General features: G+C 43.3%; 2 protein-coding genes across 5 annotated transcripts in view; one reads left to right on the top strand and one right to left on the bottom strand.

The window, feature by feature from the left end:
• Nucleotides 1–4,628, top strand: part of LOC142749937 (oxaloacetate tautomerase fahd2, mitochondrial-like) — a 31,685-nt gene extending 27,057 nt beyond the window's left edge. For both annotated transcript variants that reach the window (XM_075858554.1, XM_075858555.1), the window contains exon 8: nucleotides 4,269–4,628. In XM_075858554.1, coding sequence (XP_075714669.1) covers nucleotides 4,269–4,331 — 63 coding nt within the window. In that variant the 3' untranslated portion in view covers nucleotides 4,332–4,628. The remainder of the gene's footprint in view (nucleotides 1–4,268) is intronic.
• LOC142749936 (glycerol-3-phosphate acyltransferase 2, mitochondrial-like) overlaps nucleotides 2,950–23,384 on the bottom strand; it is a 161,064-nt gene continuing 140,629 nt past the window's right edge. For 2 of the 3 annotated variants that reach the window (XM_075858551.1, XM_075858553.1), the window contains exons 16-22: nucleotides 19,001–19,134; nucleotides 18,819–18,896; nucleotides 18,623–18,745; nucleotides 18,016–18,136; nucleotides 15,525–15,596; nucleotides 7,199–7,254; nucleotides 2,950–4,801 (exon numbers count right to left, since the gene is read on the bottom strand). In XM_075858551.1, the coding sequence (XP_075714666.1) occupies nucleotides 4,682–4,801; nucleotides 7,199–7,254; nucleotides 15,525–15,596; nucleotides 18,016–18,136; nucleotides 18,623–18,745; nucleotides 18,819–18,896; nucleotides 19,001–19,134 (704 nt within the window). In that variant the 3' untranslated portion in view covers nucleotides 2,950–4,681. Of the gene's footprint in view, nucleotides 4,802–7,198; nucleotides 7,255–15,524; nucleotides 15,597–18,015; nucleotides 18,137–18,622; nucleotides 18,746–18,818; nucleotides 18,897–19,000; nucleotides 19,135–23,384 lie in introns of those variants that run through there. The other variant, XR_012882510.1, reaches the window with a different exon arrangement.

Consider the following 23,384-nt stretch of genomic DNA (forward strand, 5'->3'; position numbering starts at 1 on the left):
ACTTTTTATACAATTTAAAGAGGTATTCCAGTGACAGCAAGTTGGTTTTAAATGGTCTCTACAGCAATTGTAAGAAAATTACTAAATACACACCTCAACATTGAAATTGCAACACCAAGAAGGAAAAGTTTTGGGATTGTGGAAATCACAGGATCGATAGACATGTTAATAATATGCAAATAATAAAAAAATGGAAACAAAATATTCCAAATATCTTGATTTATTCTGTATCGAGTATGAGCGGCACACGCAGAAATACACGCACTTACATGGATTGGCATGCTATCAATGAGGTTATTAATGGTTGTCTGAGGAATATTATGCCACGCTGAATTCACTTCAGCACGCAAATCTCGAAGATTGGCTGCTGGCAGCTCCGTTCGCAATTTCCAACCAATGACGTTCTAGACCTGCTCGATGGGATACAAGTCTGGAGGCGCTGCAGGTCATGGTAGAAAGTTTAGGCCACGCAGGCTCCTCACAGTTGCACGAGCAACATGCGGCTTGGCGTTGTCCTGTTGAGAAATGGCTTCTGTGACACTTTGGAGAAATGGCTGTACCACGGGTTCCACGACCAAATAAATGTAACGTCGCGCTTTTAGTGTACCTAAAATGAATAGAGGGGTTCGGCTAACATACATTATGACACCTCACGCCATAATCTTGGAAGTAGGACCAGTGTGACGTTCCCTTGTGAAGGCCTTTTCATGGCGTTGCCCACGTGGTCTCCAAACCAATCTCCGGCTATCATGCTTCAGAGACAAAAGCTTGACTCATCACTGAATAGGATAGACCTCCATTCCCGTCTTGCTGTGCACCATGATAGCCTTTTAGAGCGGTGGTGTGCGGTCAATGGAACACCTGTAGCTGGACGCCTGGCTCGTAGCGCAATGTCATACAAAGGCCTTCTGATGATATGTGTCGACACTGGTTGCCTAGGCTTGGCATATAAAGTCCAATTTCACTTACAGTACAGAATGGATCACTACGCGCCATTCTTCCAATCAGACAATCCATCAGTGCAGAGGTTTGGCTCCGGGCACCTCTTATGGTCATTCCCGTTAGTTGTTGTTCTCCCAACCTCCAGGACATGCAACGTTGAACAGTGGTGACACCTCGGCCTAGGTGCATAGCTATCTGCCAAAGTGATAAACCAAGGTCTCTCAGTTCAAGGATTCTGTCCCTCCCAGTTTGCGGTAAGTGCCCATAACCGGCACGTCGACTATCAGGAGGCATCGCACAATCATCCCACACCACTTGATCCGGTTGAGGTTTTGTGTGTCTAAAAAACTTTTCTCTCAATCTGGTTTTCATGCCCCTACCACATGCCAGATTGGTGCTAGGTGCTTGAAAGTTTGATCATTTGCAGATCTTAGCAACACCTGCTTTCTCGATTTGCATATTCTTACGGCTTGCACTTTTTGGTGTTGCAATTTCAATGTTGAGGAGTGTGTAAGTAACTTTTATCTGCGCTTATCTACCAAAATAAGCAGCTTACCAGCCCCCCCATGCGTCTTTACTTTCCATTTCCCCATGTAAGGCCCTGTACTAGCTTTGCTCTCCCAGGTTGCCCATGTTCATTAGGTCACTGTTCTTATCTAATCTGTGCATGCGCATTTAGCCAACTCTAACCAACCCGTAGTTGTCCTGTGTTACGCTTTCAAAACGATCTTACCATCTTGACAAGCGGTGATCCTGCAGATTTGTGAGTCACGACGCTCTGCTCGGAACCAATATGTAAACAAAGTTCATGGTGAACGCACATAGCCAGTCTGGAACAGCATATGGGAGATTACGGGAGTGATAAAGGACACGAAAAGGAGAGTGAAAAACTTGATACAGTTTATTACCCAACACATCGAGCGATTACTTCGCAAATATGTTATGGAACCGGAATACCCCTTTAAACAAATGTATACTGGTCAAACATATGCCAAAAGTACATTCTTTTGCCGTACATCTGGCTAAAACAAGTCTTTGAGAATGTTATATGTGCCCAAATTACATGTAATTTTAGCCTTACGTGTACCCGCTAAAACTATCAGCAGTAGTGACTGACACGTTGAATTCAGCGGTCTGTCTTTCATGTGGGAGTGTTGCGTAATTGTGGTGAACTTGTATTTTAAAATGTTTCAGCGCGATGCGAGCGCTGTGAGAAAGGAGTCCAGCATACTTATGAGCAGCCACGCCTGCCGCTGATGCTAGCTTTCTCCTATACAGAGCAATAGGGAAAAGCAGTCAGTCAGCGGTGGCTAGGTGGGGGAGCGCTGGACTCCTTCCTCACAGCGCTCGCATCGCACTGCAACGTTTAAAATGCAACGTTCACCACAATCACGTAACATTCCCACATATTGTAAGTGAGAGGCCGCTGAAATCAATGTGTGAGTCACTACTTTATGCTGCCCTCAGTGAAGGCAGCATAAAGTTGCTGACCATTTCACTTTAAAGAGGCTCTGTCACCAGATTATAAGTGCCCTATCTCCTACATAGTCTGATCAGCGCTGTAATGTAGATAACAGTGCTTTTTATTTTGAAAAACAATCATTTTTGAGGAAGTTATGAGCAATTTTAGATTTATGCGAATTAGTTTCTTAAAGACCAACTGGGCGTGTTTTTACTTTTGACCAAGTGTGTGTTGTAAAGAAGTGTATGACGCTGACTAATCAGTGACTAATCAGTGTCATACACTTCTCATTTTTACAGTGTGATTGTGCAGTGACAGAAGCTGAGCTGGAACAAGGAGAAGTGTATGAAGCTGATTGGTCACTGATTGGTCAGCGTCATACACTCCTCTGTACAACACCCAGTTGGTCAAAAGTAAAAACACGCCCAGTTGGTCTTTAAGAAACTAATTCGCATAAATCTAAAATTGCTCATAACTTCCTAAAAAATGATCGTTTTTCAAAATAAAAAACACTGTTATCTACATTCCAGCGCCGATCAGACTAAGCAGGAGATAGGGCATTTATAATCTGGTGACCGAGCCTCTTTAAATCAGAAAGGTTAATTAGAAGCGGTGGCCAGGTTGATAATTATATTTTATTTATAGAGTGATTACCATTTTTCAGTTTTTTTGTGGTGGACATTTTTGCAAGAGGGTCAACAGGAAGTGCAGCCCTATTGGTTGTCACGCTTTACTTACAGAGAAGTTGATTTAAGGAAATAATTACTAAAACTGATTATTGCTCTACCTTTTAAAGTTACTAATGGCCAATTGTATGTTTTGGGTGTGAGTGTTAACCAGATCATTTCTTAATCTGAGTAGTCAGGAGACTTAACAGCATTGCTTTCTTCCAAGTTAGGCCCCATGCACACGACCGTAAAAACTCCCGTAATTACGTGCCCATAGACTTCTATTGGCCACGGGTACCTCCCCGTATGCTTACAGGAAGGTGCCCGTGCCGTTGAAAAAGATAGAACATGTCCTATTTCAGGCCGTAATTATGGCACGGGCAGGCCCATAGAAGTCTATGGGGCTCCCGTAATTACGGGTGACTACGTGTGTGCACCCGTAATTACGGGAGCGTTGCTAGGCGACGTCAGTAAATAGTCACTGTCCAGGGTGCTGAAAGAGTTAAACGATCGGCAGTAACTGTTTCAGCACCCTGGACAGTGGCTACCGATCACAATATAGATAAAGCTGTAAAAGGAAAAAAAAGACGTTCATACTTACCTAGAACTCCCTTATTCTTCCTCCAGTCCGGCCTCCTGGGATGACGTTACAGCCCATGTGACCGCTGCAGCCAATCACAGGCTGCAGCGGTCACATGGACTGCCGCGTCATCCAGGGAGGTCGGGCTGAATGTCAAGAGAGGGACGCGTCACCAAGACAACGGCCGGGTAAGTATGAATTTCTTTTACTTTTATTACGGAAAGGGCTATCCCTTCTCTCTATCCTGCACTGATAGAGAGAAGGGGCTGCCGATTAGTGCAGTGCAATTTTGCAGCCAAAAACGTGCCCGTAAATACGGGTGGAATACGGGTGACACCGGACCCGTATTTACGCCAGTATTTACGGGTGGACAAAAATACGGTCATGTGCATGAGGCCTTAGTCTGCTATTAAATGACATGATGCTCACAACCTGCAAATAGAATATTAACCGATAAAGGATCTATGGGTCCAACAATTTGAAAAATACAGATATGGACTGGGCCAGATTGCTTCTATATGATGTAGCCTACAGCCTTCTTATCATCATCGCACACGCTTAGAAATGGACTGAATGTGTCTTCTTAACCAGCTGTTGCTTTGCTGTTATTTTTCAGGCAGGCGATGTGGTTGAATGTGAAATTGATGAGCTGGGAGTGATTAGTAATCCTGTGGTGTGAAGATCTGGACATGACAACAGAGGGATGGATACTGCAGCGTTCAGCACTCAGGTTTAATAATAAGTAAATCACATGTTCTATAGTAGAAGAGACATTCCTGCTGCGACCCTGAACTCAAAGTCTGTCCAGCCAACAAAGCAAATCTCTTACACAAATTCTAGTTTTCCCTAAGTTAAGTTTTTAAATCAAGTGCGAAAAATCCAAGAAGGAAACTAACCAACCTAAATACACGGTGACTTTCAAAATGATGTATGTAATAACTGCCAAGCATGTTTTACATAAATATTCACTTTCCAACCCTGTGGTTTGTTCAGACGTCTCTTCAGTGTTCATGAATAAGTCTCTACTGTTTATCGTCTGTATATAAACTGTTGGATGAATGACGCCAGTTTCTTGCAGTTTTCCTCCATTAGAAAGGTCTTTGAGAGGTGAAGAATTGATCCATGACCGCTCGGTGAACACTCCAACACCTGCAAACCCAGAGAACATTGTGTACATTGTGCCGTTATCTAGTCAGCAGAGAATGGGTGCCAAACGTGGTCACCACATCATTTACATACAGAAAATGACTCTACATTAGAGGAATGACCATCAAGTTCAACCTCTTAATAGCCAAAACATCTTTAGGGCATTGTAAACAATTCCGCAGCTCATCTACCTTAAGACCTCACACCTACATAACCCGGATATGACAACCCGTACTCATATGCCTTATTGGGGGGGAGGGGGGGGGTCCCTTTCTCTGGACCCGTCTCTATGAACCAGAGCAGAGAGCTGCTAACAAGCATCGGCTCTCGCTCTGGTGGACTTGAACCGTCCATCTGAATGGCCATCATGTAATACTACATTTACTCTGCAGCCAAAGTATCTGACTGGTTATGGCTTTCTCTTGCAAGATCATCTGTTTTCTGGAGTAAAACCTACAGCGATATGTTGATTGCTGCTGCAGCTCCCATTATAAAAGGGTGGTCGGTGATGAAATAAACCTTTAAAATCCAAATAACATGGTTCTCTATTATGGCCCCAAATGCACACAATAGTGTACACGAAGCAGGACCACTAATTTTTCAACAAACTTTGCATAAATCAATTGTATAAGCGAATATAATAAACTTTGTAATATATCTAAAGTAGAGAAAGAGGCATTTTCTCTACTTATCAGGCTCCTTCCGCCTCACTCACTCTGAATTTACTGCTAAATCCATCTCCTCAAGAGAAGACGGAAAGAGGGAGCAGAGTGAGAAAGAGGCAGAGAAAGACACAGACGCTGCTGCAGCTTCTAGTAAGTGTTCTCAGCCCAGTGCTGGATTCATAGCTTCACTGCTGATTACAGCAGTGCTTGTGGCAGCTCATGAATATGCCGGACTCATCTCTGGCAGGGTTGCCCGGGCTCTGCAGGTAAGTTCTCAGAAAGGGGTTCTCCGGGAAATAAAGATAATTAAAAAATACCTTACTAAAGGTAAACTCATGAATACCTTCAATTGTTTCTGAACGCTTATCTCGTCTAGAGGCTAATCGTTAAAGGGTTTGTCCCACAAAACACATGTATCCCCTATCCACAGGATAGGGGATACATGTGTGATCGCTGGGGGTCCGACCACTTGGACCCCCAGCGATACGAAGAACGGGGAACCGAAAGTCCCCTGAAGTGCTCCATGAGAAGCTTGAGACTTCCGGGTTCTGTGTTCGGCATCTCCATAGAAATAAATGGAGTGCCAGTCACGTGACCAGTGTTCCATTCATTTCTATGGAGCTGCAGGACACACAAGCTAGACAAGTCCCAAGCTTCTCATGTGGGACTTTCAGTACCCCCATTCTCCTTATCGCTGGGGGTCCCATCGATCGAACCCCTACCGATCACACATGTATCTCCTATCCTGTGTATAGGGGATACATGTGTTTTGTGGCACAACCGCTTTAAGGTAATTAAAATTGGCGGCCGTTCTACATTGGGGAAGACCAGCAGCAGGACAGGTTACATGAGGACATAGAAATCGAGACCAGCATTAGCCCTCCTTCCTGCTCGGGCTGTCCGTAACCAGGGACGTGAACACGCAGTCAGTGTAGAGAACAACCTATTGGATATACACCTATAACAGCCGACACTCATCTCAGTTGTCTCTTTGTGCCTCAGAACCTATCCAGGAACGGAGCGCGCCCAGTAACCGCTTCCTCACACTGCTCAGCCCCTCTGCCTTACTTCAGTGTTTTTGGGCGCTCCAGGCCTGGATAGACTCTGAGGCAGAGACAACTGAGATGAGTGTCGGCTGTTATAGGTGTATATACAATAGGTCATTCTCTTGTCTGACAGCGTGTTTACATCCCTGATGACTGACAGCCAGAGTAGGAAGGAGGTCTTACGCCAGTCTCGAGCACTATATACTGACACAACCTATCCTGCTGCGTGGGTTTCCCAATTTAGCAAAAGTTTTGTGTTTGCTAATGTGACAGTGGACATTAACCTAATAATTACCCCCCCCTAGACAAGTGCTCATAAATAATCAAAGGTATTTAGGAATTTACTTCTAGCAATGTATTATTTCATTTTCTTTATTTCCCAGAGAACCCGTTTAAACAAATGAGTGACAGACCGCGGAAATCAGCATGTCTGTCATTACATTATGCTGCTCTACCATAAGGGCAGCATAATGTCAAATACAGGTTCCCTTTAATTATTAGAGAAGTGTCAGAAGACCTAGATAGCAAACAGCAGAAAGAAACACTAGGAACTGTAGGTAAACGAATGGAAAACCACATCAATCTGGAGGGACCACCGAGTACTGGTAATAATGTTCAGTGCGTCTTGTGATCAGAAATAGTCTAGATGAAGGAGGAGGTGATAAACAGCAAGTTCCATGGATACTTACCCCGAGATCTATGAATGTTCTGACAGCGCAGGCAGCCAGGGAATGCTCTGCACATTCTGAGAGAAAACAGACAGCGTTAAGTACTCGCCACTTAATGTATGCAGCGTTACTCATCAACAGTCATCCTAATTTCTGTTCTGGGAATCCTCGCCAGTTCTCTTCATGCTTTCTGAAGCAGAAGTGTGATATTGTCAATGCATGCGATTGTGTTTGTGACAAGTGGAGCACTAAGGCAGAGTTCACACAGGGACACCCAATATGGGTGATAAATGCATCAACTACCACATAGAAGATACTGCGGCATTTGATGCGGTTGTTGGTTTTCATACATGCTCTAAAGAAGCTTAAAACAAAGTGTTTGCAGAAGTGTTTCCTACTGAAAATATTAGACACACACCCCCCCCCCTCCCCCAACACTGAGGACAATGAGAAAAATCAGGGCATAAATGCCAGAGATAAAAACAGCACAAAATGCACAGCACACTCCATGGGATGAAACATTATTTAAAAGTGTAAAACACCCACAGTGGTCATAGTCTCCCATTGACCCAAAATAGTGTCCTTCTGGCATTCATCTAGCGGTTATGTGCCGGCATACCCTTTTTTTTTAGCTACATTGAAAATCATAGTCAACTGCGATTAGAAGTAGAGTCGTCCCACAATGATGCGTATACCACTTGGTATACATTTCTTCAACGTGGGAGCCTATGGTTGGTGTATGCAGAGGTATGGAGAATATACCTGTGTAAGCAAACCCTCAGGGTATGTTCACACGCTTAACAAAAAACGGCTGAAAATACGGAGCGGATTTCTGAGAAAACCGCCTCTGATTTTCAGGCGTTTTTGAAGCTGAAAATGAAGCTTCTTTTAATTTGGAGTTTCTTTTGAGACGTTTTTCATCGTGTTCAATGGAAAATCAGCTTAAAAAACGCCTCAAAAAGTGACATGAACTTCTTTTTACGCTCCGTTTTTTAAAACAGCGGCGTAAAAAGACGCCCCGTATGAGCTAAATGCTGTTTTTCCATTGATTTCAAAGGGCAATGTTTGTAGGTGTTCAACTTCCGTTTTTTTCAGGCGTTTTTCGAGGCGTAAAAGCCCCGAAATACGCCTGAAAACACTGCGTGTGAACATACCCTCATAGTGAAGCACCTTAGATTTTTATTGGGAGAGTTGAAACCATGTGCATTGCGCAGTATCAGCTAAAGTAGTAGAGAAGTCCTAAGGGGGAAAGATCAAGAAAAGATAGAGGAAAAAGTAATGTGGCGTCTCATTGTAACCGGACCTGATGGAATCAAATTCTGCAAGAGGCCATAGTTACTGAGCTGCTCAGAGCCAGACATGGAGGGTTACGCGGACTCTTGCACGGGAGGCCTGGTTTAGCATCGTGATTGAATAGATCACATTTCTTCCTAATTGCAATTAGAGAGGTGAGAAACCGGGTAGTGACAAGTTCAAGGGTAAAAAAAAAAAGCTTTGTAATGGTTCGTCTTTTATATTTCTGCCCAAGAGTTGTGCGTCCATCTCCATCAGTTGCTCACGAGCTCCCTGCTCCTCACACTTTTTAGGTAGTTATTGCTATTTCTGTATAAATCATTGTAACCGAGCCTTGCGCCTGCAGCTACACTGTTAAATCTCCAGAATCTTTATCACTACGCTTGCTGGAGGGGAGGGGGTGGCCTTTCTTCTCCCAGCAACTTGTTGTTTTCCAGTGTTAGGCCCCATGCACACGACCGTAAAAACGCCAATAATTACGGGCCCATAGACTTCTATAGGCCACGGGTACCTTCCCGTTTGCGTACGGGAAGGTGCAGGGGCCGTTGAAAAATATAGAACATGTCCTATTTCAGGCCGTAAGAAGTCTGGGGCTCCCATAATTACGGGAGCATAGCTAGGCGGGAGTTACATTTTTGAATAAAGAGAAGCAGAAAAAATGGCGTCTGAGTGATCATGTGACATTTCTAGACCCCTTTTTTTACGGGTCCGTAAATTCGGTGGAATACGGATGACAACGGACCCGTATTTATACGGTCGTGTGCATGGGGCCTTCGAGTAGGGATTTATTTATTTAGTTTTTTGTTTAACCCCTTCAGGACCAAGCTCATTTTGGCCTTCAGGACCAGACCCATTTTTTCAAATCTGACATATTTCACTTTGTGGTAATAACTCCGGAACGCTTTTACCTATCAAAGCGATTCTGAGATTGTTTTCTCGTGACACATTGGACTTTATGATAGTGGAAAAATGTGGTCGATAAATTCAATATTTACCAGTGAAAAACACCAAAATTTGGTGAAAAATTGCAAAAATTAGCATTTTTCTAAATGTAAATGTATCTGCTTGTAAGACAGGCAGTTATACCACTCAAAATTGTTGCTAATTAACATCCCCCATATGTCTACTTTAGATTGGCATCATTTTTTGAACATCCTTTTATTTTTCTAGGACGTTACAAGGCTTTGAACTTTAGCAGCAATTTCTCACATTTTCAAGAAAATTTCAAAAGGCTATTTTTACAGGGGCCAGTTCAGTTGTGAAGCGGCTTTTAGGGCCTTATATGTTAGAAACCGCCAAAAAGTCACCCCATTTTAAAATCTTCACCCCTCAAAGTATTCAAAACAGCATTTAGAAAGTTTCTTAACCCTTTAAACGTTTCACAGGAATTAAAGCAACGTAGAGGTGAAATTTTCAAATTTCATTTTTTTTTGCAGAAATTCATTTTTATTCTATTTTTTTTGTAACACAGAAGTTTTTACCAGAGAAACGCAACTCAATATTTATTGCCCAGATTCTGCAGTTTTTAGAAATATCCCACATGTGGCCCTAGTGTGGTAATGGACTGAAGCACCGGCCTCAGAAGCAAAGGAGCACCCAGTGGATATTGGGCCTCCTTTTTATTAGAAAATATTTTAGGCACCATGTCAGGTTTGAAGGGTTCTTTCGGTGCCAAAACAGTGGAAATCCACCAAAAGTGACCCCATTTGGGAAACTACACCCCTTGAGGAAATTATCTAGGGGTATAGTGAGCATTTTTACCCCGCAGGTTTTTTGCAGAAATTATTGGAAGTAGGCCGTGAAAATAAAAATCGTCATTCTTTCAAAGATTATGTAGGTTTAGCTAATTTTTTCTAATTTCCACGAGGACTAAAGGAGAAAAAGCACCACAACATTTGTAAAGCAATTTCTCCCGAGTAAAACAATACCCCAAATGTGGTTATAAACGGATGTTTGGACACACGGCGGAGCTTAGAAGGGAAAGAGCGCCATTTGGCTTTTGGAGCTCAAATTTAGCTGGAATGGTTTGCGCAGGCCATGTCGCATTTGCAAAGCCCCTGAGGTACCAAAACAGTGAAAAGGCCAAAAAAGTGACTCCATTGAGAAAACTACACCCCTTGAGGAATCCATCTAGGGGTGTAGTGAGCATTTTGCCCCCACAGGTGTTTCATAGATTTTATTAGAATTGGGCAGTGAAAATAAAAAAAATCCTTTTTCTTCAATAAGACGTAGCTTTAGCTCCAAATTTTTAATTTTCTCAACAAATAAAGGAAAAAAAGAACCCCAACGCTTGTAAAGCAACTTCTCTGGAGTACGGCAATACCCCACACGTGGTCGTAAAATGCTGTTTGGGCACACGGCAGGGCTCAGAAGGGAAGGAGCGCCATTTGCTTTTGGTGTACAGATTTTGCTGCATTTGGTTTCTGGTCGCTATGTTGCATTTGCAAAGTCCCTGTGGGACCAAAACAGTGGATCCCCCCCAGAAGTGACCCCATTTTGGAAACAACACCCTCAAGGTATTCACCTAGGGGTGTAGTGAGCATGTTAACCCCACAGGTGTTTTGCAGAAATTCGTGTGCACATGATGTGGGAGAATGAAAATGGGAATTTTTCCTTAGATACGCCAATATGTGGTGCCCGGCTTGTGCCACCATAACAAGACAGCTCTCAATTATTATGCGGTGTTTCCCTGTTTTAGAATCACCCTACATGTGGCCCTAATCTTTTGCCTGGACATTCGACAAGGCTCAGGAGTGAAAGAGTACCATGTAAAATTGAGGCCTAATTTGGCGACTTATAAAGTATTGGTTCACAATTGCAGAGGCTTTGATGTGAAATAATAAAAGAAACCCCTGAGAAGTGACCCCATTTTGGAAACTGCACCCCTCAAGGCATTTATTAAGAGGTGTAGTGAGCATTTTCACCCCACGTGTCTTTTCCATAAATGATTGCGCTGCGGAAGGTACAAATTAAAATGTTCCCTAGATATGCCAATTCAGTGTCAAATATGTCGTGCCCAGCTTGTGCCACTTTTTTTTTTATATACACCGTTCACCGTACGTTATAAACTACATGTTACCTTTATTCTGCGGGTCAGTACGATTCCGGCGATACCAAATTTATAGAACTTTTTTATAACTTTTTGCACAATAAAATTACTTTTGGAAAGAGAATGTATTTCTTCTGTCGCAATGTTGCGAGAGCCATAACTTTTACATTTTTTCATCGATGGAGCTGTATGAGGGTTTGTTTTTTGCGAGACGAGGTATAGATTTTATCGGTACTTTTACTCGGTATTTTTGGATACATGCGACTTTTTTGATCACTTTTTATTTCAATTTTTGGAAGACAGTGACCAAAAAAAACAGTAATTATGGCAGTGTTTTTGAGTTGTTTTTTTACGGCGTTCACTGCGCTGGATAAATAACATAATATTTTTATAGTTCAGGTCGTTACGGTCGCTGCGATACCAAATATGTATGGCTTTATTATTTTTTTCAATAATAAATGACTTGATAAGGGAAAAAGGGCGATTGTGTTTTGTGTTATTATTTGAAACTTTTATTGTATGTTTTCCAACTTTTATTTTTACTTTTTTTACACTTTTCTTTAGTCCCACTAGGGGACTTGAATGTCCAACTGTTTGTTTGATGTTCCAATACATGGCACTACCTATGTAGTGCCATGTATTGGAACTGTCAGTTGTTCACTGACAGCAAGCCGATCAGGCTCCGCCTCTGGGCGGGGCCTAATCAGCTTACGTAATGGCAGACAGGAGTCCATTGTTAGGGCTCCTGTTGCCATGGTAGCAGTCGCCAGCCTTGCCATCGCATGGCAAGGCTGCCGATTTTCTACAAACCTCTAGGATGCAGCGATCACAATGGATCGCTGCATCGAAGGGGTTAATGCCAGGAATCGGAGCTAGCTCCGGTTCCTGGCGATAGATCGGGGTGTCCGCTGTTACATACAGCGGACACCCACTGCTGATGACGCCGGCTCAGCTTTTGAGCCGGAAGCTGAGCCGGCGCCATCTTGCCGATGTTACCGGAAGCCTCCTGGGCCCCGCCGACGACGGGGCATAGGAGGATTCCGTTACAGGCTGATCGGGAGGTAAGCATTAGCCCTCCGATCGCCTTTGCAGCCACCGGCAACCCAGCGATCACGTTGCATGGGTGCCGGTGGCTATAAACTCCTCACATGCTGCGATCTCTATTGAACGCAGCATGTGAGGGGTTAATCGGTCGGATCGGAGGCTAGCTCCGGTCCTGGCCGATACCTTAGGGTGCCAGCTGTAACATACAGCTGTCACCCGGCGGTGATGTCGCTGGCTCAGCTCCTGAGCCAGCTTCATCTCCATGACGTACATTTACGTGAAAAGGCGGTAAGCCACCGATTTTAATGACGTATATATACACGTGATCCGGCGGGAAGGGGTTAACCATTTCGCTTCCAAGATCATTTTCATACTTTTAACATTTTTACAACTAAAGAGGTTATGTGGGGACCGAAAATGATTAGCAGTGTACTCCCTGCAGCATGTCAGTACACTGCTAATACATTCAGGTCCCCCGTCTCGCAGATTATGAGATTTTAATAGATTTTTATATCGCTGGTGGTGGCTCAGAAATACTCTTTCATGACGACACGACACTTCATCATGTGACCGGCCCAGCTGTACACTATGTACAAGCAGTAGTACAGCAGGGCCGGTCGCAAGACGAAGAGTCGTGTCGTCATGAAGGAAGATTGTGCCACTAGACATCTGGTCCCCCGCCAGCGCTATAAATATCTATTAAAATCTCAATCAGCGCAACGGGGGACAGGAATGTATATTAGCGAGTGTACGGACATACTGCAGTGAGTACACTGCTAATACTGTCCAGTCCCCATGTAACCCCTCTAATTATACTATTTAAAAAAAATATATTATACCCCACATATTTTTAGAAACTATACACCTGTCACATTTGCCATCCAGCTTTTTACACACAAGCTGTAAAAAGTCATGCTGCTCCCCAACTTCAAACGAGTGCTGTTCCCCAGATGTTGCACCTAGAGATTTGTTATGGGGGGGTATCATGGTACCTACCTTGAAAGCTAAGATTCTGGGCTTTAAAGCGACAACATTTTAAATGTAAGTGTATATGGACTAATAATATCAGATGCCCTCAAGTTGCGCCCCTCTGCCGTGGGTCTGCCGTTTTAGGGTCCCCTCTGTGATGTCCGAAAATGGCCACAGCACTTCTTAGACTACGAGTCCGAGACACTCCCACTGTTCTCGGATTGGCCAGAGAACTGCTCACGTGAGCAGTTCCCTCCAATCCGTGAACAGAGGGAGTGTCTTAGACTCAGTCTCAGAAGCACTGCAGCCATTTTGAGACAACACAGAGGGGACCCTAAAATGGCGGATCCATGGCAGAAGGGTAAAACTGGAGGACACCAGGTAATCGTACTCCATATACCCCATCGCATCTATAATTTGGTCCTGAGACATGAGGGTCGCTTTAATATGATACTTAAATCTAAGCTCTGGCTTTTCTACTCGAGTCTCGTCAAGGGTTTAAAGGATGATGTATCACATAGGTCCTTGGCAGTGAAACGATTAAAACAGGACACGCGAGTCGTTTATTTGGGGATTTTCTTCTATTAAGTCCACTCATTAGCAATCCAGTAAAGGTAAATGGCATTGACATAAACAGTGGGTCTACAAATGGCACATAGATGTGTATTTCTTACATGTAGGTAAAGCATGATCTTGGCGTGTCATTTTCTAATTAATACAGCCGACAACTCTCTGAATAAGAAACGGACCAAACAAACACCATTCATTTTAAACAGCTTGCACAATTACAAAGAAGAAACAACACATGACAAGGCGTATTTTCTGTTTTGCTGGGAACACACCGTTCTATTTTCAGTTCCTGTAGGAGTATAATCAGCAGCGCTAGGTCAACAGCACACGAGAACAGCACACAATTACCGAGACTCCTGTGCACTTGTAAGAATATTTAGTGACTTCTGCAGTTTTGGTTGGATAAAGCAGGCATTAATGTGTAATGAACCATCATTGGAACAACAAGGGGCCCGAGTCAATGCCTGCTCTTCCAGCAGATGCTTCCCAGCGTCATCAGCTTTATGAAATGGTGCCGAGGCTGGCTACATGAAGGCTGGTGCGATTACGGTTCGGCGATGCAACGTTGTGGCTTAGTCCTTTTGTCCGCGGCATCTATGGGGTTAAACGAGCAGGATCCCACTCCTTACACTGGAGTATCGGCTGTTACATTCCTGCTGACCCGCTCGTTCTATGGATTGTGCTTAGCCCGTGGGCCTACTCTATATGCCCCCACTTGACCTCCACCGCATATACACGGCGAATGTCAGGAAGGGGTTAAAGAGGTTATCCAGGATTTCACAATTAATGGCCTATCCTTAGGCTAGGCCATTAATATTACATCAGTGGGGGCCAACTGAGCACCCCCTCCAGTCAGCTGTTTTACGAGTGCTGTAGCCTCTTCATTGTTTACATAGGTTTCATTTTTGTTCGTGCTTTCACACGCCGTTGCTTGCGTAGCGGCAGTGCGAGTTATCGCAGCATTGTCCCATTCAAATAAATGAGTGCAGTGGCCCCTTCAAACAGTCAGACCCACACTGATCTAATATTGATGGCATTTCCGAAGGATAGACCATTCTTTTTAAAATCCAGGATTTAGATTGGCTGCTTTATAGAAGCACAAGTATACCAAAACCTAACATGCCCACCAGAAGGATCACAGCCCCATGCCCACAAAGAAATAGTGCAGCCGTATGCAGGAAGCAGCCTCACTGTGTGGTTTTGTAACTGCCGGCCACATTCATTTTGTCTGCTATTCTGTAGATCTATTCTACAATGTATACTGAATCCATTAATGTAGGGATTAAATCCTTTCACATGACAAAAATATGACTTTAGCATTTATGTAGAAGATCATCCTTGTTGGTTTCTAGAGATATAGAGGCTTCACTGAACACACAAGTTTAGTACAGAGGATTTATACGTCCAGTTTTATCAACTCACCATAAGAGCCGTCCTCACTAGCCTTCTTCAGCAGGTACTGGTGCAGCCGGGTCACAAAGTCTGACTCCGTCTCTGGGGATAAAGGAAGATTAGAAATTCTCCTGCAATACCTCTTAGGCCTCATGCACACAAACATATTTTTTACTGTCCGTAAATACTGGCGAAAATACGGGTCCTTGGTCACACGTATTGGACCCGTATTGCACCAGTATTTACGGACCCGTGCCCGTAAATATGGGTCCAGTGTCATTCGTATTCCACCCGTATTTACGGGCACGTTTTCGCTGCAAAATTACACTGCAGTAATCGGCAGCCCTTCTCTCTATCAGTGCAGGATAGAGAGACGGGACAGCCCTTTCCGTAATAAAAGTAAAAGAAATTCAAAACTTACCCGGCCGTTGTCTTGGTGACGCGTCCCTCTCTTCACATCCAGCCCGACATCCCTGGATGACGCGGCAGTCCATGTGACCGCTGCAGCCTGTGATTGGCTGCAGCGGTCACATGGGCTGTAACGTCATCCCAGGAGGCCGGACTGGAGTCAGAAGCAGGGAGTTCTGGGTAAGTATGAACGTCTTTTTTTTTTTTTACAGGTTGATGTATATTGTGATCGGTAGTTTCTGTCCAGGGTTCTGAAACAGTTACTGCCGATTGTTTAACTCTTTCAGCACCCTGGACAGTGACTATTTACTGACGTCGCCTAGCAACGCTCCCGTAATTACGGGTGCACACACGTAGTCACCCGTAATTACGGGAGCCCCATAGACTTCTATGGGTCCGCCCGTGCCGTAATTACGACCTGAAATAGGACATGTTCTATATTTTTCAACGGCACGGGCACCTTCCCGTAAGCATATGGGGAGGTACCCGTGGCCAATAGAAATCTATGGGCCCGTAATTACGGGCGTTTTTACGTTCGTGTGCATGGGGCCTTACCAAGGTAAACAATGTCACATATGTTCAACTGGTCTTCTTTCGATGGCAATAGCTGTGCTCATTCAGATACCTACCAGCTGTACTTTAACATCTAGAGCCATGAAAGTCCTTTGCAACGAAGGCCACACAATGAGCCAAAGTAACAAGTATTTTAAAATGGGTGTATTTATAAAGTATCTATGATGGCAAATGAGCAAATAGTTGGTTATGCTAAGGAATGGGCCTGGTGTATGAAACTTCTGAACCACATCAGCAAAACATCTGCTATCTACAATGGGCATAGTAAGTGACCAGGCACCCAAGAGTTAACAATGCACCCTTGCCTACCTAGAAATGTTGGTCTTGTCCAGTCATGGTTTTGCATACAATAAGGCCTCATTTACACGAGCGTGTGCGTTTTGCGCACGCAAAAAAACGCAGCGTTTTGCGTGCGCAAAAGGCACTTGACAGCTCCGTGTGTCATCAGTGTATGATGCGCGGCTGCGTGATTTTCGCGAAGCCGCCATCATAGAGATGAGGCTAGTCAAAGTCAGTCACTGTCCAGGGTGCTGAAAGAGTTAACTGATCGGCAGTAACTCTTTCAGCACCCTCGACAGTGAATTCTGATCACCATATCGAGTAACCTGTTTAAAAAAAAAAAAAGAGGTTCGTACTTACCGAGAACTTCCCGGCCGTTGCCTTGGTGACGCGTCCTTGGTGACGCGCCTCTTGACATCTGGCCCCACCTCCCTGGATGACGCGGCAGTCCATGTGACCGCTGCAGCCTGTGCTTGGCTTGTGATTGGCTGCAGCTGTTACTTGGACTGAATTGTCATCCCGGGAGGTCAGACTGGAGGAAGAAGCCGGGAGTTATCGGCAAGTCAGAACTTTTTTTTTTTTTACACGTTCACGTATATTGGGATCGGAAGTCACTGTCCAGGGTGCTGAACCAGTTTAACTCTTTCAGCACCCTGGACAGTGACTGTCTCCTGCCGGGTTCGGTCAAAACGAGTTCGGCCGAACCCGGTGAAGTTCGGTTCGCTCATCTCTAAGACACTCCGTTCGGATGTTTGTAAACAGAAAAGCACGTGGTGCTTTTCTGTTTACATTCAGTTTGACAGCTCTTGCGCAAATCACGCAGTTCGCACGGAAGTGCTTCCGTGCGACCTTCGTGGTTTTCACGCACCCATTGACTTTAATGGGTGCGTAATGCGCGAAAAACGCACGATTATAGAACATGTCGTGAGTTTACGCAACGCACTCGCGCTGCGCAAAATTCACGCATTGTCTGCACTGCCCCATAGAGTAATATAGGTGCGTACGACACGCGTGAAAAGCACGCGCGTATATTACGCTCGTGTAAATGAGGCCTAAATCTGTATTTCTCCTGCACTTAAATCAATGAAATCCAATATAGCCACTTGACTGAATAATGAAACAGAGCTAACATGACAGTGATGGGTACTATTGTGGCGTAGATCTGATCACTGCACGCAGTGCCATTTTGCCCTTTTATTTGGGATATAGAGTTCACCAAGACCTCTGGACTTCTATTACTTGGATGCCTCACACTTCATACCATGTCCACATGTCCCACGTTCCTGCAGGAACATTGCTGCTCTCTCATAGGTCTTAAGCACTGGATTCATGAGGTGACAAAGGAAAACAAAGAAGTCTGCATGATGGCTGGAGCGGCCCAACTATTGCAAGCAAGAGAAAACACAAACGTAAATGAACATTTTTCTCATTATAGATTTAGTTTTTTCTTTTAAATCTGTAATGACTTTATTTGCATTGATGTAAACCCTGGCACCCGCTTCCATGCCAATGCTTGCCGTCTTTTTGGATTTGGAGTTCCTCAGACTATAAGCAATTCTATGACGTGCTCGAAAGATACATTGAATCTTTTTGTGCCCTGTTATACATGCATTACTTTATTACTATTACAGCTTATTTTACCCCACTTCAGGGGGAAACGTAGTATTACATGTGGCCATTGAAAGCTCTCACTCCTAAAAATATGTAATATTAATCATTACAGAGTTTTGCATTTATTTCGATTAAAAAAAACCAGAACACTTTGTTGCAATACTTTCCCTAAGGTTGTTCCGTAAAGGACATCACAAAAAAAATAGATCTGATAAATAAATAAAAATGTCCATAATCATCAGTAAGCTTCTTCCTACCTTATAGTGACGTTTGATGTTTTCTCCTATGATGTCACTGTCACTATCTGACATGTCATCTAAGTGTCTCCAGGATACAAAACCCTGTGTCCCTGTGTCACAGGCTGGAGGTGCACTTGGATCCTGAGAAAAGTAAGGAGACTGTATTTATTGATCTTCTATTTCACCAATTGCTCGTTCTCTACGACAAACTCACCTCATACATAGAGAGAAGACCACAATGAACTAGCTTGTCCAGGATATCCTGGCACAGAAGATACATATTCTGGCATGGCTGGAAAAGAAAGGGAACAAAATCGGTAAAAAAAAAGTGACGGGTGAATGGATGCAGAATAAATCTTCACGCATGGCAAAAGAAAAAAATTGCAGTATTTGTACCGGTTGAAGCAAAATATTTTTGTGCACTAAGGAGCAGAGACACATCATCATTTCAATCAACTCATCCTTGGTGAACAAAATCTCTACCAAACTCAGACTGGGTAGTTGGGCCAGGAGTGCGTGAATGGCACAAGCTGCAAGAAACAGGAAAGAGAATTAGTGGAAATGAGTGGTGTAAGACATGGTAAAGGTATATATGATATAAAAACATTATCGCTCAGTGTGTCCTGACTAGTGCGTGTTATCCCGCTAATCATTTTCATACCAAAAGACAGGAAATGCTGTTAAAAGCCGTTTTTGTTTTGTGTTTTAAAAAAAAAAAAAAGCTTTCTTCTATGTGTCCCCCTTGGTGCTGCTGCTAATCTGTACTGCTGGGTAAAGATTCTGAGCAGAATCAGTCTCCTTCCCCCTCTGACAGCTAACAATATAGACCCCGATTACTTTCCCCTATAGAGCGGTAAAATGGTATCTCGAGTAGTAAAGATATATACGGTGTGACATCCACAGTATGCACTCCCTTGGAAACCGAGAAAATATAATGAAATGAAACACTAAAAGACTGAGTGGGCATGTGCTGGGCTCCGATCTACTGTCAGGATGCAGAGTTTTACAGTCCTAACAAGCTGAGGCGTCATCCTTCTACTGAGGCTCTGCTCCTTCCCTGACAAGCAGGGCAGAAAGCGATTTCTATTTGCTGCTCTGCACGATGCAGAGAACTGGCTGTAGGGGGAGTAAATGAGTATGCCTGTCCACCAGCATTTGACCCATTAAGTGGATGTGCACATTACTATACAGTTCGAACACCAGGTAGAACAATACTATGTAAATAAATGTCATAACTTTTCACTGGGTCATTTAAAAAACATGTAAATATTAAATTTTTATAATCTATACAATGAATATAATATTTAGTGGTGGGACAACCTCTTGAGGTTAAACAATGTGCGTGACAGGAAGGAACACCAATACAGACCGCAGGCACCTCTATGTAAGTGGCTGCAAAGACTAACCTTCTTACATTGATTTATTATTTATTTTTAAAAGGCCATTAACTCCTTGACGCACAATGACGACACTGTACGTCATGGTGCGCATTTTGAAGTATGGATTGGGATCAAGGGCTAAGCTTGCTCTGTAAACTGCGGGTGTCAGGTGTGTCGTCTATGCTATTGTTTTCGTGAGAAAATGGAAACCTAGCGGAACGGAGACAAACTGAAGCCAACTGAAAAAAAAAGATATACCATTGAAATCAATGGTAATGCAAACGGAAGCAATAGTTTGGCTTTCCGTTTATCAGGGAAAGGTTGAACGGAGCAGATGAACGCTGATCTGAATGGGCCCTTTACTTGAAGTGTCCCTCATAATCACAATTCGTCAGCTTCCCCACATTTTGTGCATCGTCAAAATCTAGCAGAGACTATAGCCTAAGGTCTTATTCACACGAACGTGTTCGTTTTGCGCGCGTAAAAAACGCAGCGTTTTTGCTGCGTTGCAGTTCCGTGCGTGTCTGCATTTTTTACGCGTGTATGTCATCCGTATGTCATGCGTTTAACGGCAGGAAAATAAACTGAAGGAGGTTTTTCTTTTTCAAAATAATTTCTTATGCAGCTGTTGCATGAATCACAGACAGCACACAGATGTGCGTCTGTGTGCGGTCCGTGATTTTCACGCACCCGTTGACTTCAATGGGTGCGTGATGCGCATTAAACGCACAAGTATAGGACATGCAGTAAGTTTCACGCAGAGGACACACGCTGCGTGAAAAACACTGAATGTCTGCATTGACTTGCATAGGTCCGTGTGACGTGATCTATTTTCACGCGCGTAGCACGGACGTGAAATACGCTTATGTGAATTAGGCCTTTAAAGGATGGACTTCATTGAGCATATCCACATATGCGAACACAAAAATAGAAAAAAATGTCAAGAATGTATTCAGCACACATATGGGGTAGAAATCCGCATAAATATATTAGTTTAATCTATAAAACCATTATATCCTGGGCAACTGCCCTCTTGTATCAAAATACAAAAATAGTACATGATTACATAAAAAAACACATCTAATTTCCCTGGCCAGGACACCACAGAGTATAACAAAAGCAATCCCCTGATCTTGACAACTCTGAGCACAGACACAGATGTACATCACCAATTCATAAGATGCAAAGAACTGCGCTATGGCTACTTAGATGCAATAATCTTAGACCGCGTTCCAAATGATTATGCAAATGTTATTTTTGGCTGATTTTCCTAAATAGTCGATGCAAATGACAGTCAGTATAATCTTCAAGCCATCAACCATTGGAGTATAATGTAAATTTTATTGAACAAATCTCCTAATGATAACAGTTTTTTTTTAGAAGTAAAAAACTCAAAATGCACGGTTTCAAATTATTATGCACAACAGAGATCAAAACATTTTAAAGGTCGTAAAGAGAACTAAAATGGTAATTTGTTGAATTTGCAGCATCAGGAGGTCATATTTACAGAAATCAAAAGCTCTTTCAATCAAAAAAAGCTTAGCAGGCCAAGTTACATGTTAACATAGGACCCCTTCTTTGATATCACCTTCACAATTCTTGCATCCATTGAATTTGTGAGTATTTGGACAGTTTCTACTTGAATATCTTTGCAGGAGGTCAGAATAACCTCCCAGAGCTTCTGTTTTGATGTGAACTGCCTCCCACCCTCATAGATATTTTTCTTTGAGGATGCTCCAAAGGTTCTCAATAGGGTTGAGGTCAGGGGAACATGGGGGCCACACCATGAGTTTCTCTCCTTTTATGCCCATAGCAGCCAATGACACAGAGGTATTCTTTGCAGTATGAGATGGTGCATTGTCATGCATGAAGATAATTTTGCTATGGAAGGCGCGGTTCTTCTTTTTGTACCACGGAAGAAAGTGGTCAGTCATAAACTCTATGTACTTTGCAGAGGTCATTTTCACACCGTCAGGGACCCTAAAGGGGCCTACCAGCTCTCTCCCCATGATTCCAGCCCAAAACATGACTCCGCCACCTCCTTGCTGACGTCGCAGCCTTGTTGGGACATGGTTGCCATTCACCAACCATCCACTACTCCATCCATCTGGACCATCCAGGGTTGCACGGCACTCATCAGTAAACAACACGGTTTGAAAATTAGTCTTCATGTATTTCTGAGCCCACTGCAACCGTTTCTGCTTGTGAGCATTGTTTAGGGGTGGCCGAATAATAGCTTTATGCACACTTGCAAACCTCTGGAGGATCCTACACCTTGAGGTTCGCGGGACTCCAGAGGCACCAGCGGCTTCAAATACCTGTTTGCTGCTTTGCAATGGCATTTTAGCAGCTGCTCTCCTAATCCTATTAATTTGTCTGGCAGAAACCTTCCTCATTATGCCTTTATCTGAACGAACCAGTCTGTGCTCTGAATCAGCCACAAATCTTTTCACAATACGATGATCACGCTTAAGTTTTCTTGAAATATCCAATGTTTTCATACCTTGTCCAAGGTATTGCACTATTTCACGCTTTTCGGCAGCAGAGAGATCCTTTTTCTTTCCCATATTGCTTGAAACCTGTGGCCTGCTTAATAATGTGGAACGTCCTTCTTAAGTAGTTTTCCTTTGATTGGGCACACCTGGCAAACTAATTATCACAGGTGTCTGAGATTGATTACAATGATCCAAAGAGCCCTAAGACACAATACCATCCATGAGTTTAATTGAAAAACTAATAATTAAATGTTTATGACACTTAAGTCCAATGTGCATAATAATTTGGAACACGGTGTATATAAATAAAATCCTACAGGAGAAAGTCCCGCTTAAATGCCCAGTAGGTCTAGTTTCGGGACATAAGTGGTTATCCTAGGAAAATCACATCACATTAATATCCACATAGTGAAATAGCTACAGCCATTGTTTGTGGTTTATTATTGTTCTCTTTGCTATACCCTATGAGGTACCCTGGCCCGGGAAATTACATGGTCTTTAGTGTAACCATGTTCGTTTTTGGATTTAGATATAAAAGGTCAAATGTCTGAGATATATTGGTTTTATAGATTAAACTGATAAACTTGTATACATTTTATACCCCTAATGTGTGATGAATATATCCTGAACATTTTTCATTCCTGGACGGCAACGTGTAATACACGGATTACATTTATTAGGGCATAATTCTGGATATCCACATACACTATTGAGCATTTGTAGGTAGCAAAATAGTCACGTCAGGAAGAATGATATGCAAGAGGCACTATTATTCTATGCCTGCATCACTAAAGCATGTTTGGTGGCCACATTCAGCATCCATTATTTCAAGAATTTCAAGGCAACGCAAATTGCTTAAAATGTCCTCTCATTTCATATTGGATCACTTAAAGAGGCTCTGTCACC

The sequence above is a fragment of the Rhinoderma darwinii genome, chromosome 3 (genome assembly GCF_050947455.1).
Source record: "Rhinoderma darwinii isolate aRhiDar2 chromosome 3, aRhiDar2.hap1, whole genome shotgun sequence".
Taxonomy (NCBI): domain Eukaryota; kingdom Metazoa; phylum Chordata; class Amphibia; order Anura; family Rhinodermatidae; genus Rhinoderma; species Rhinoderma darwinii.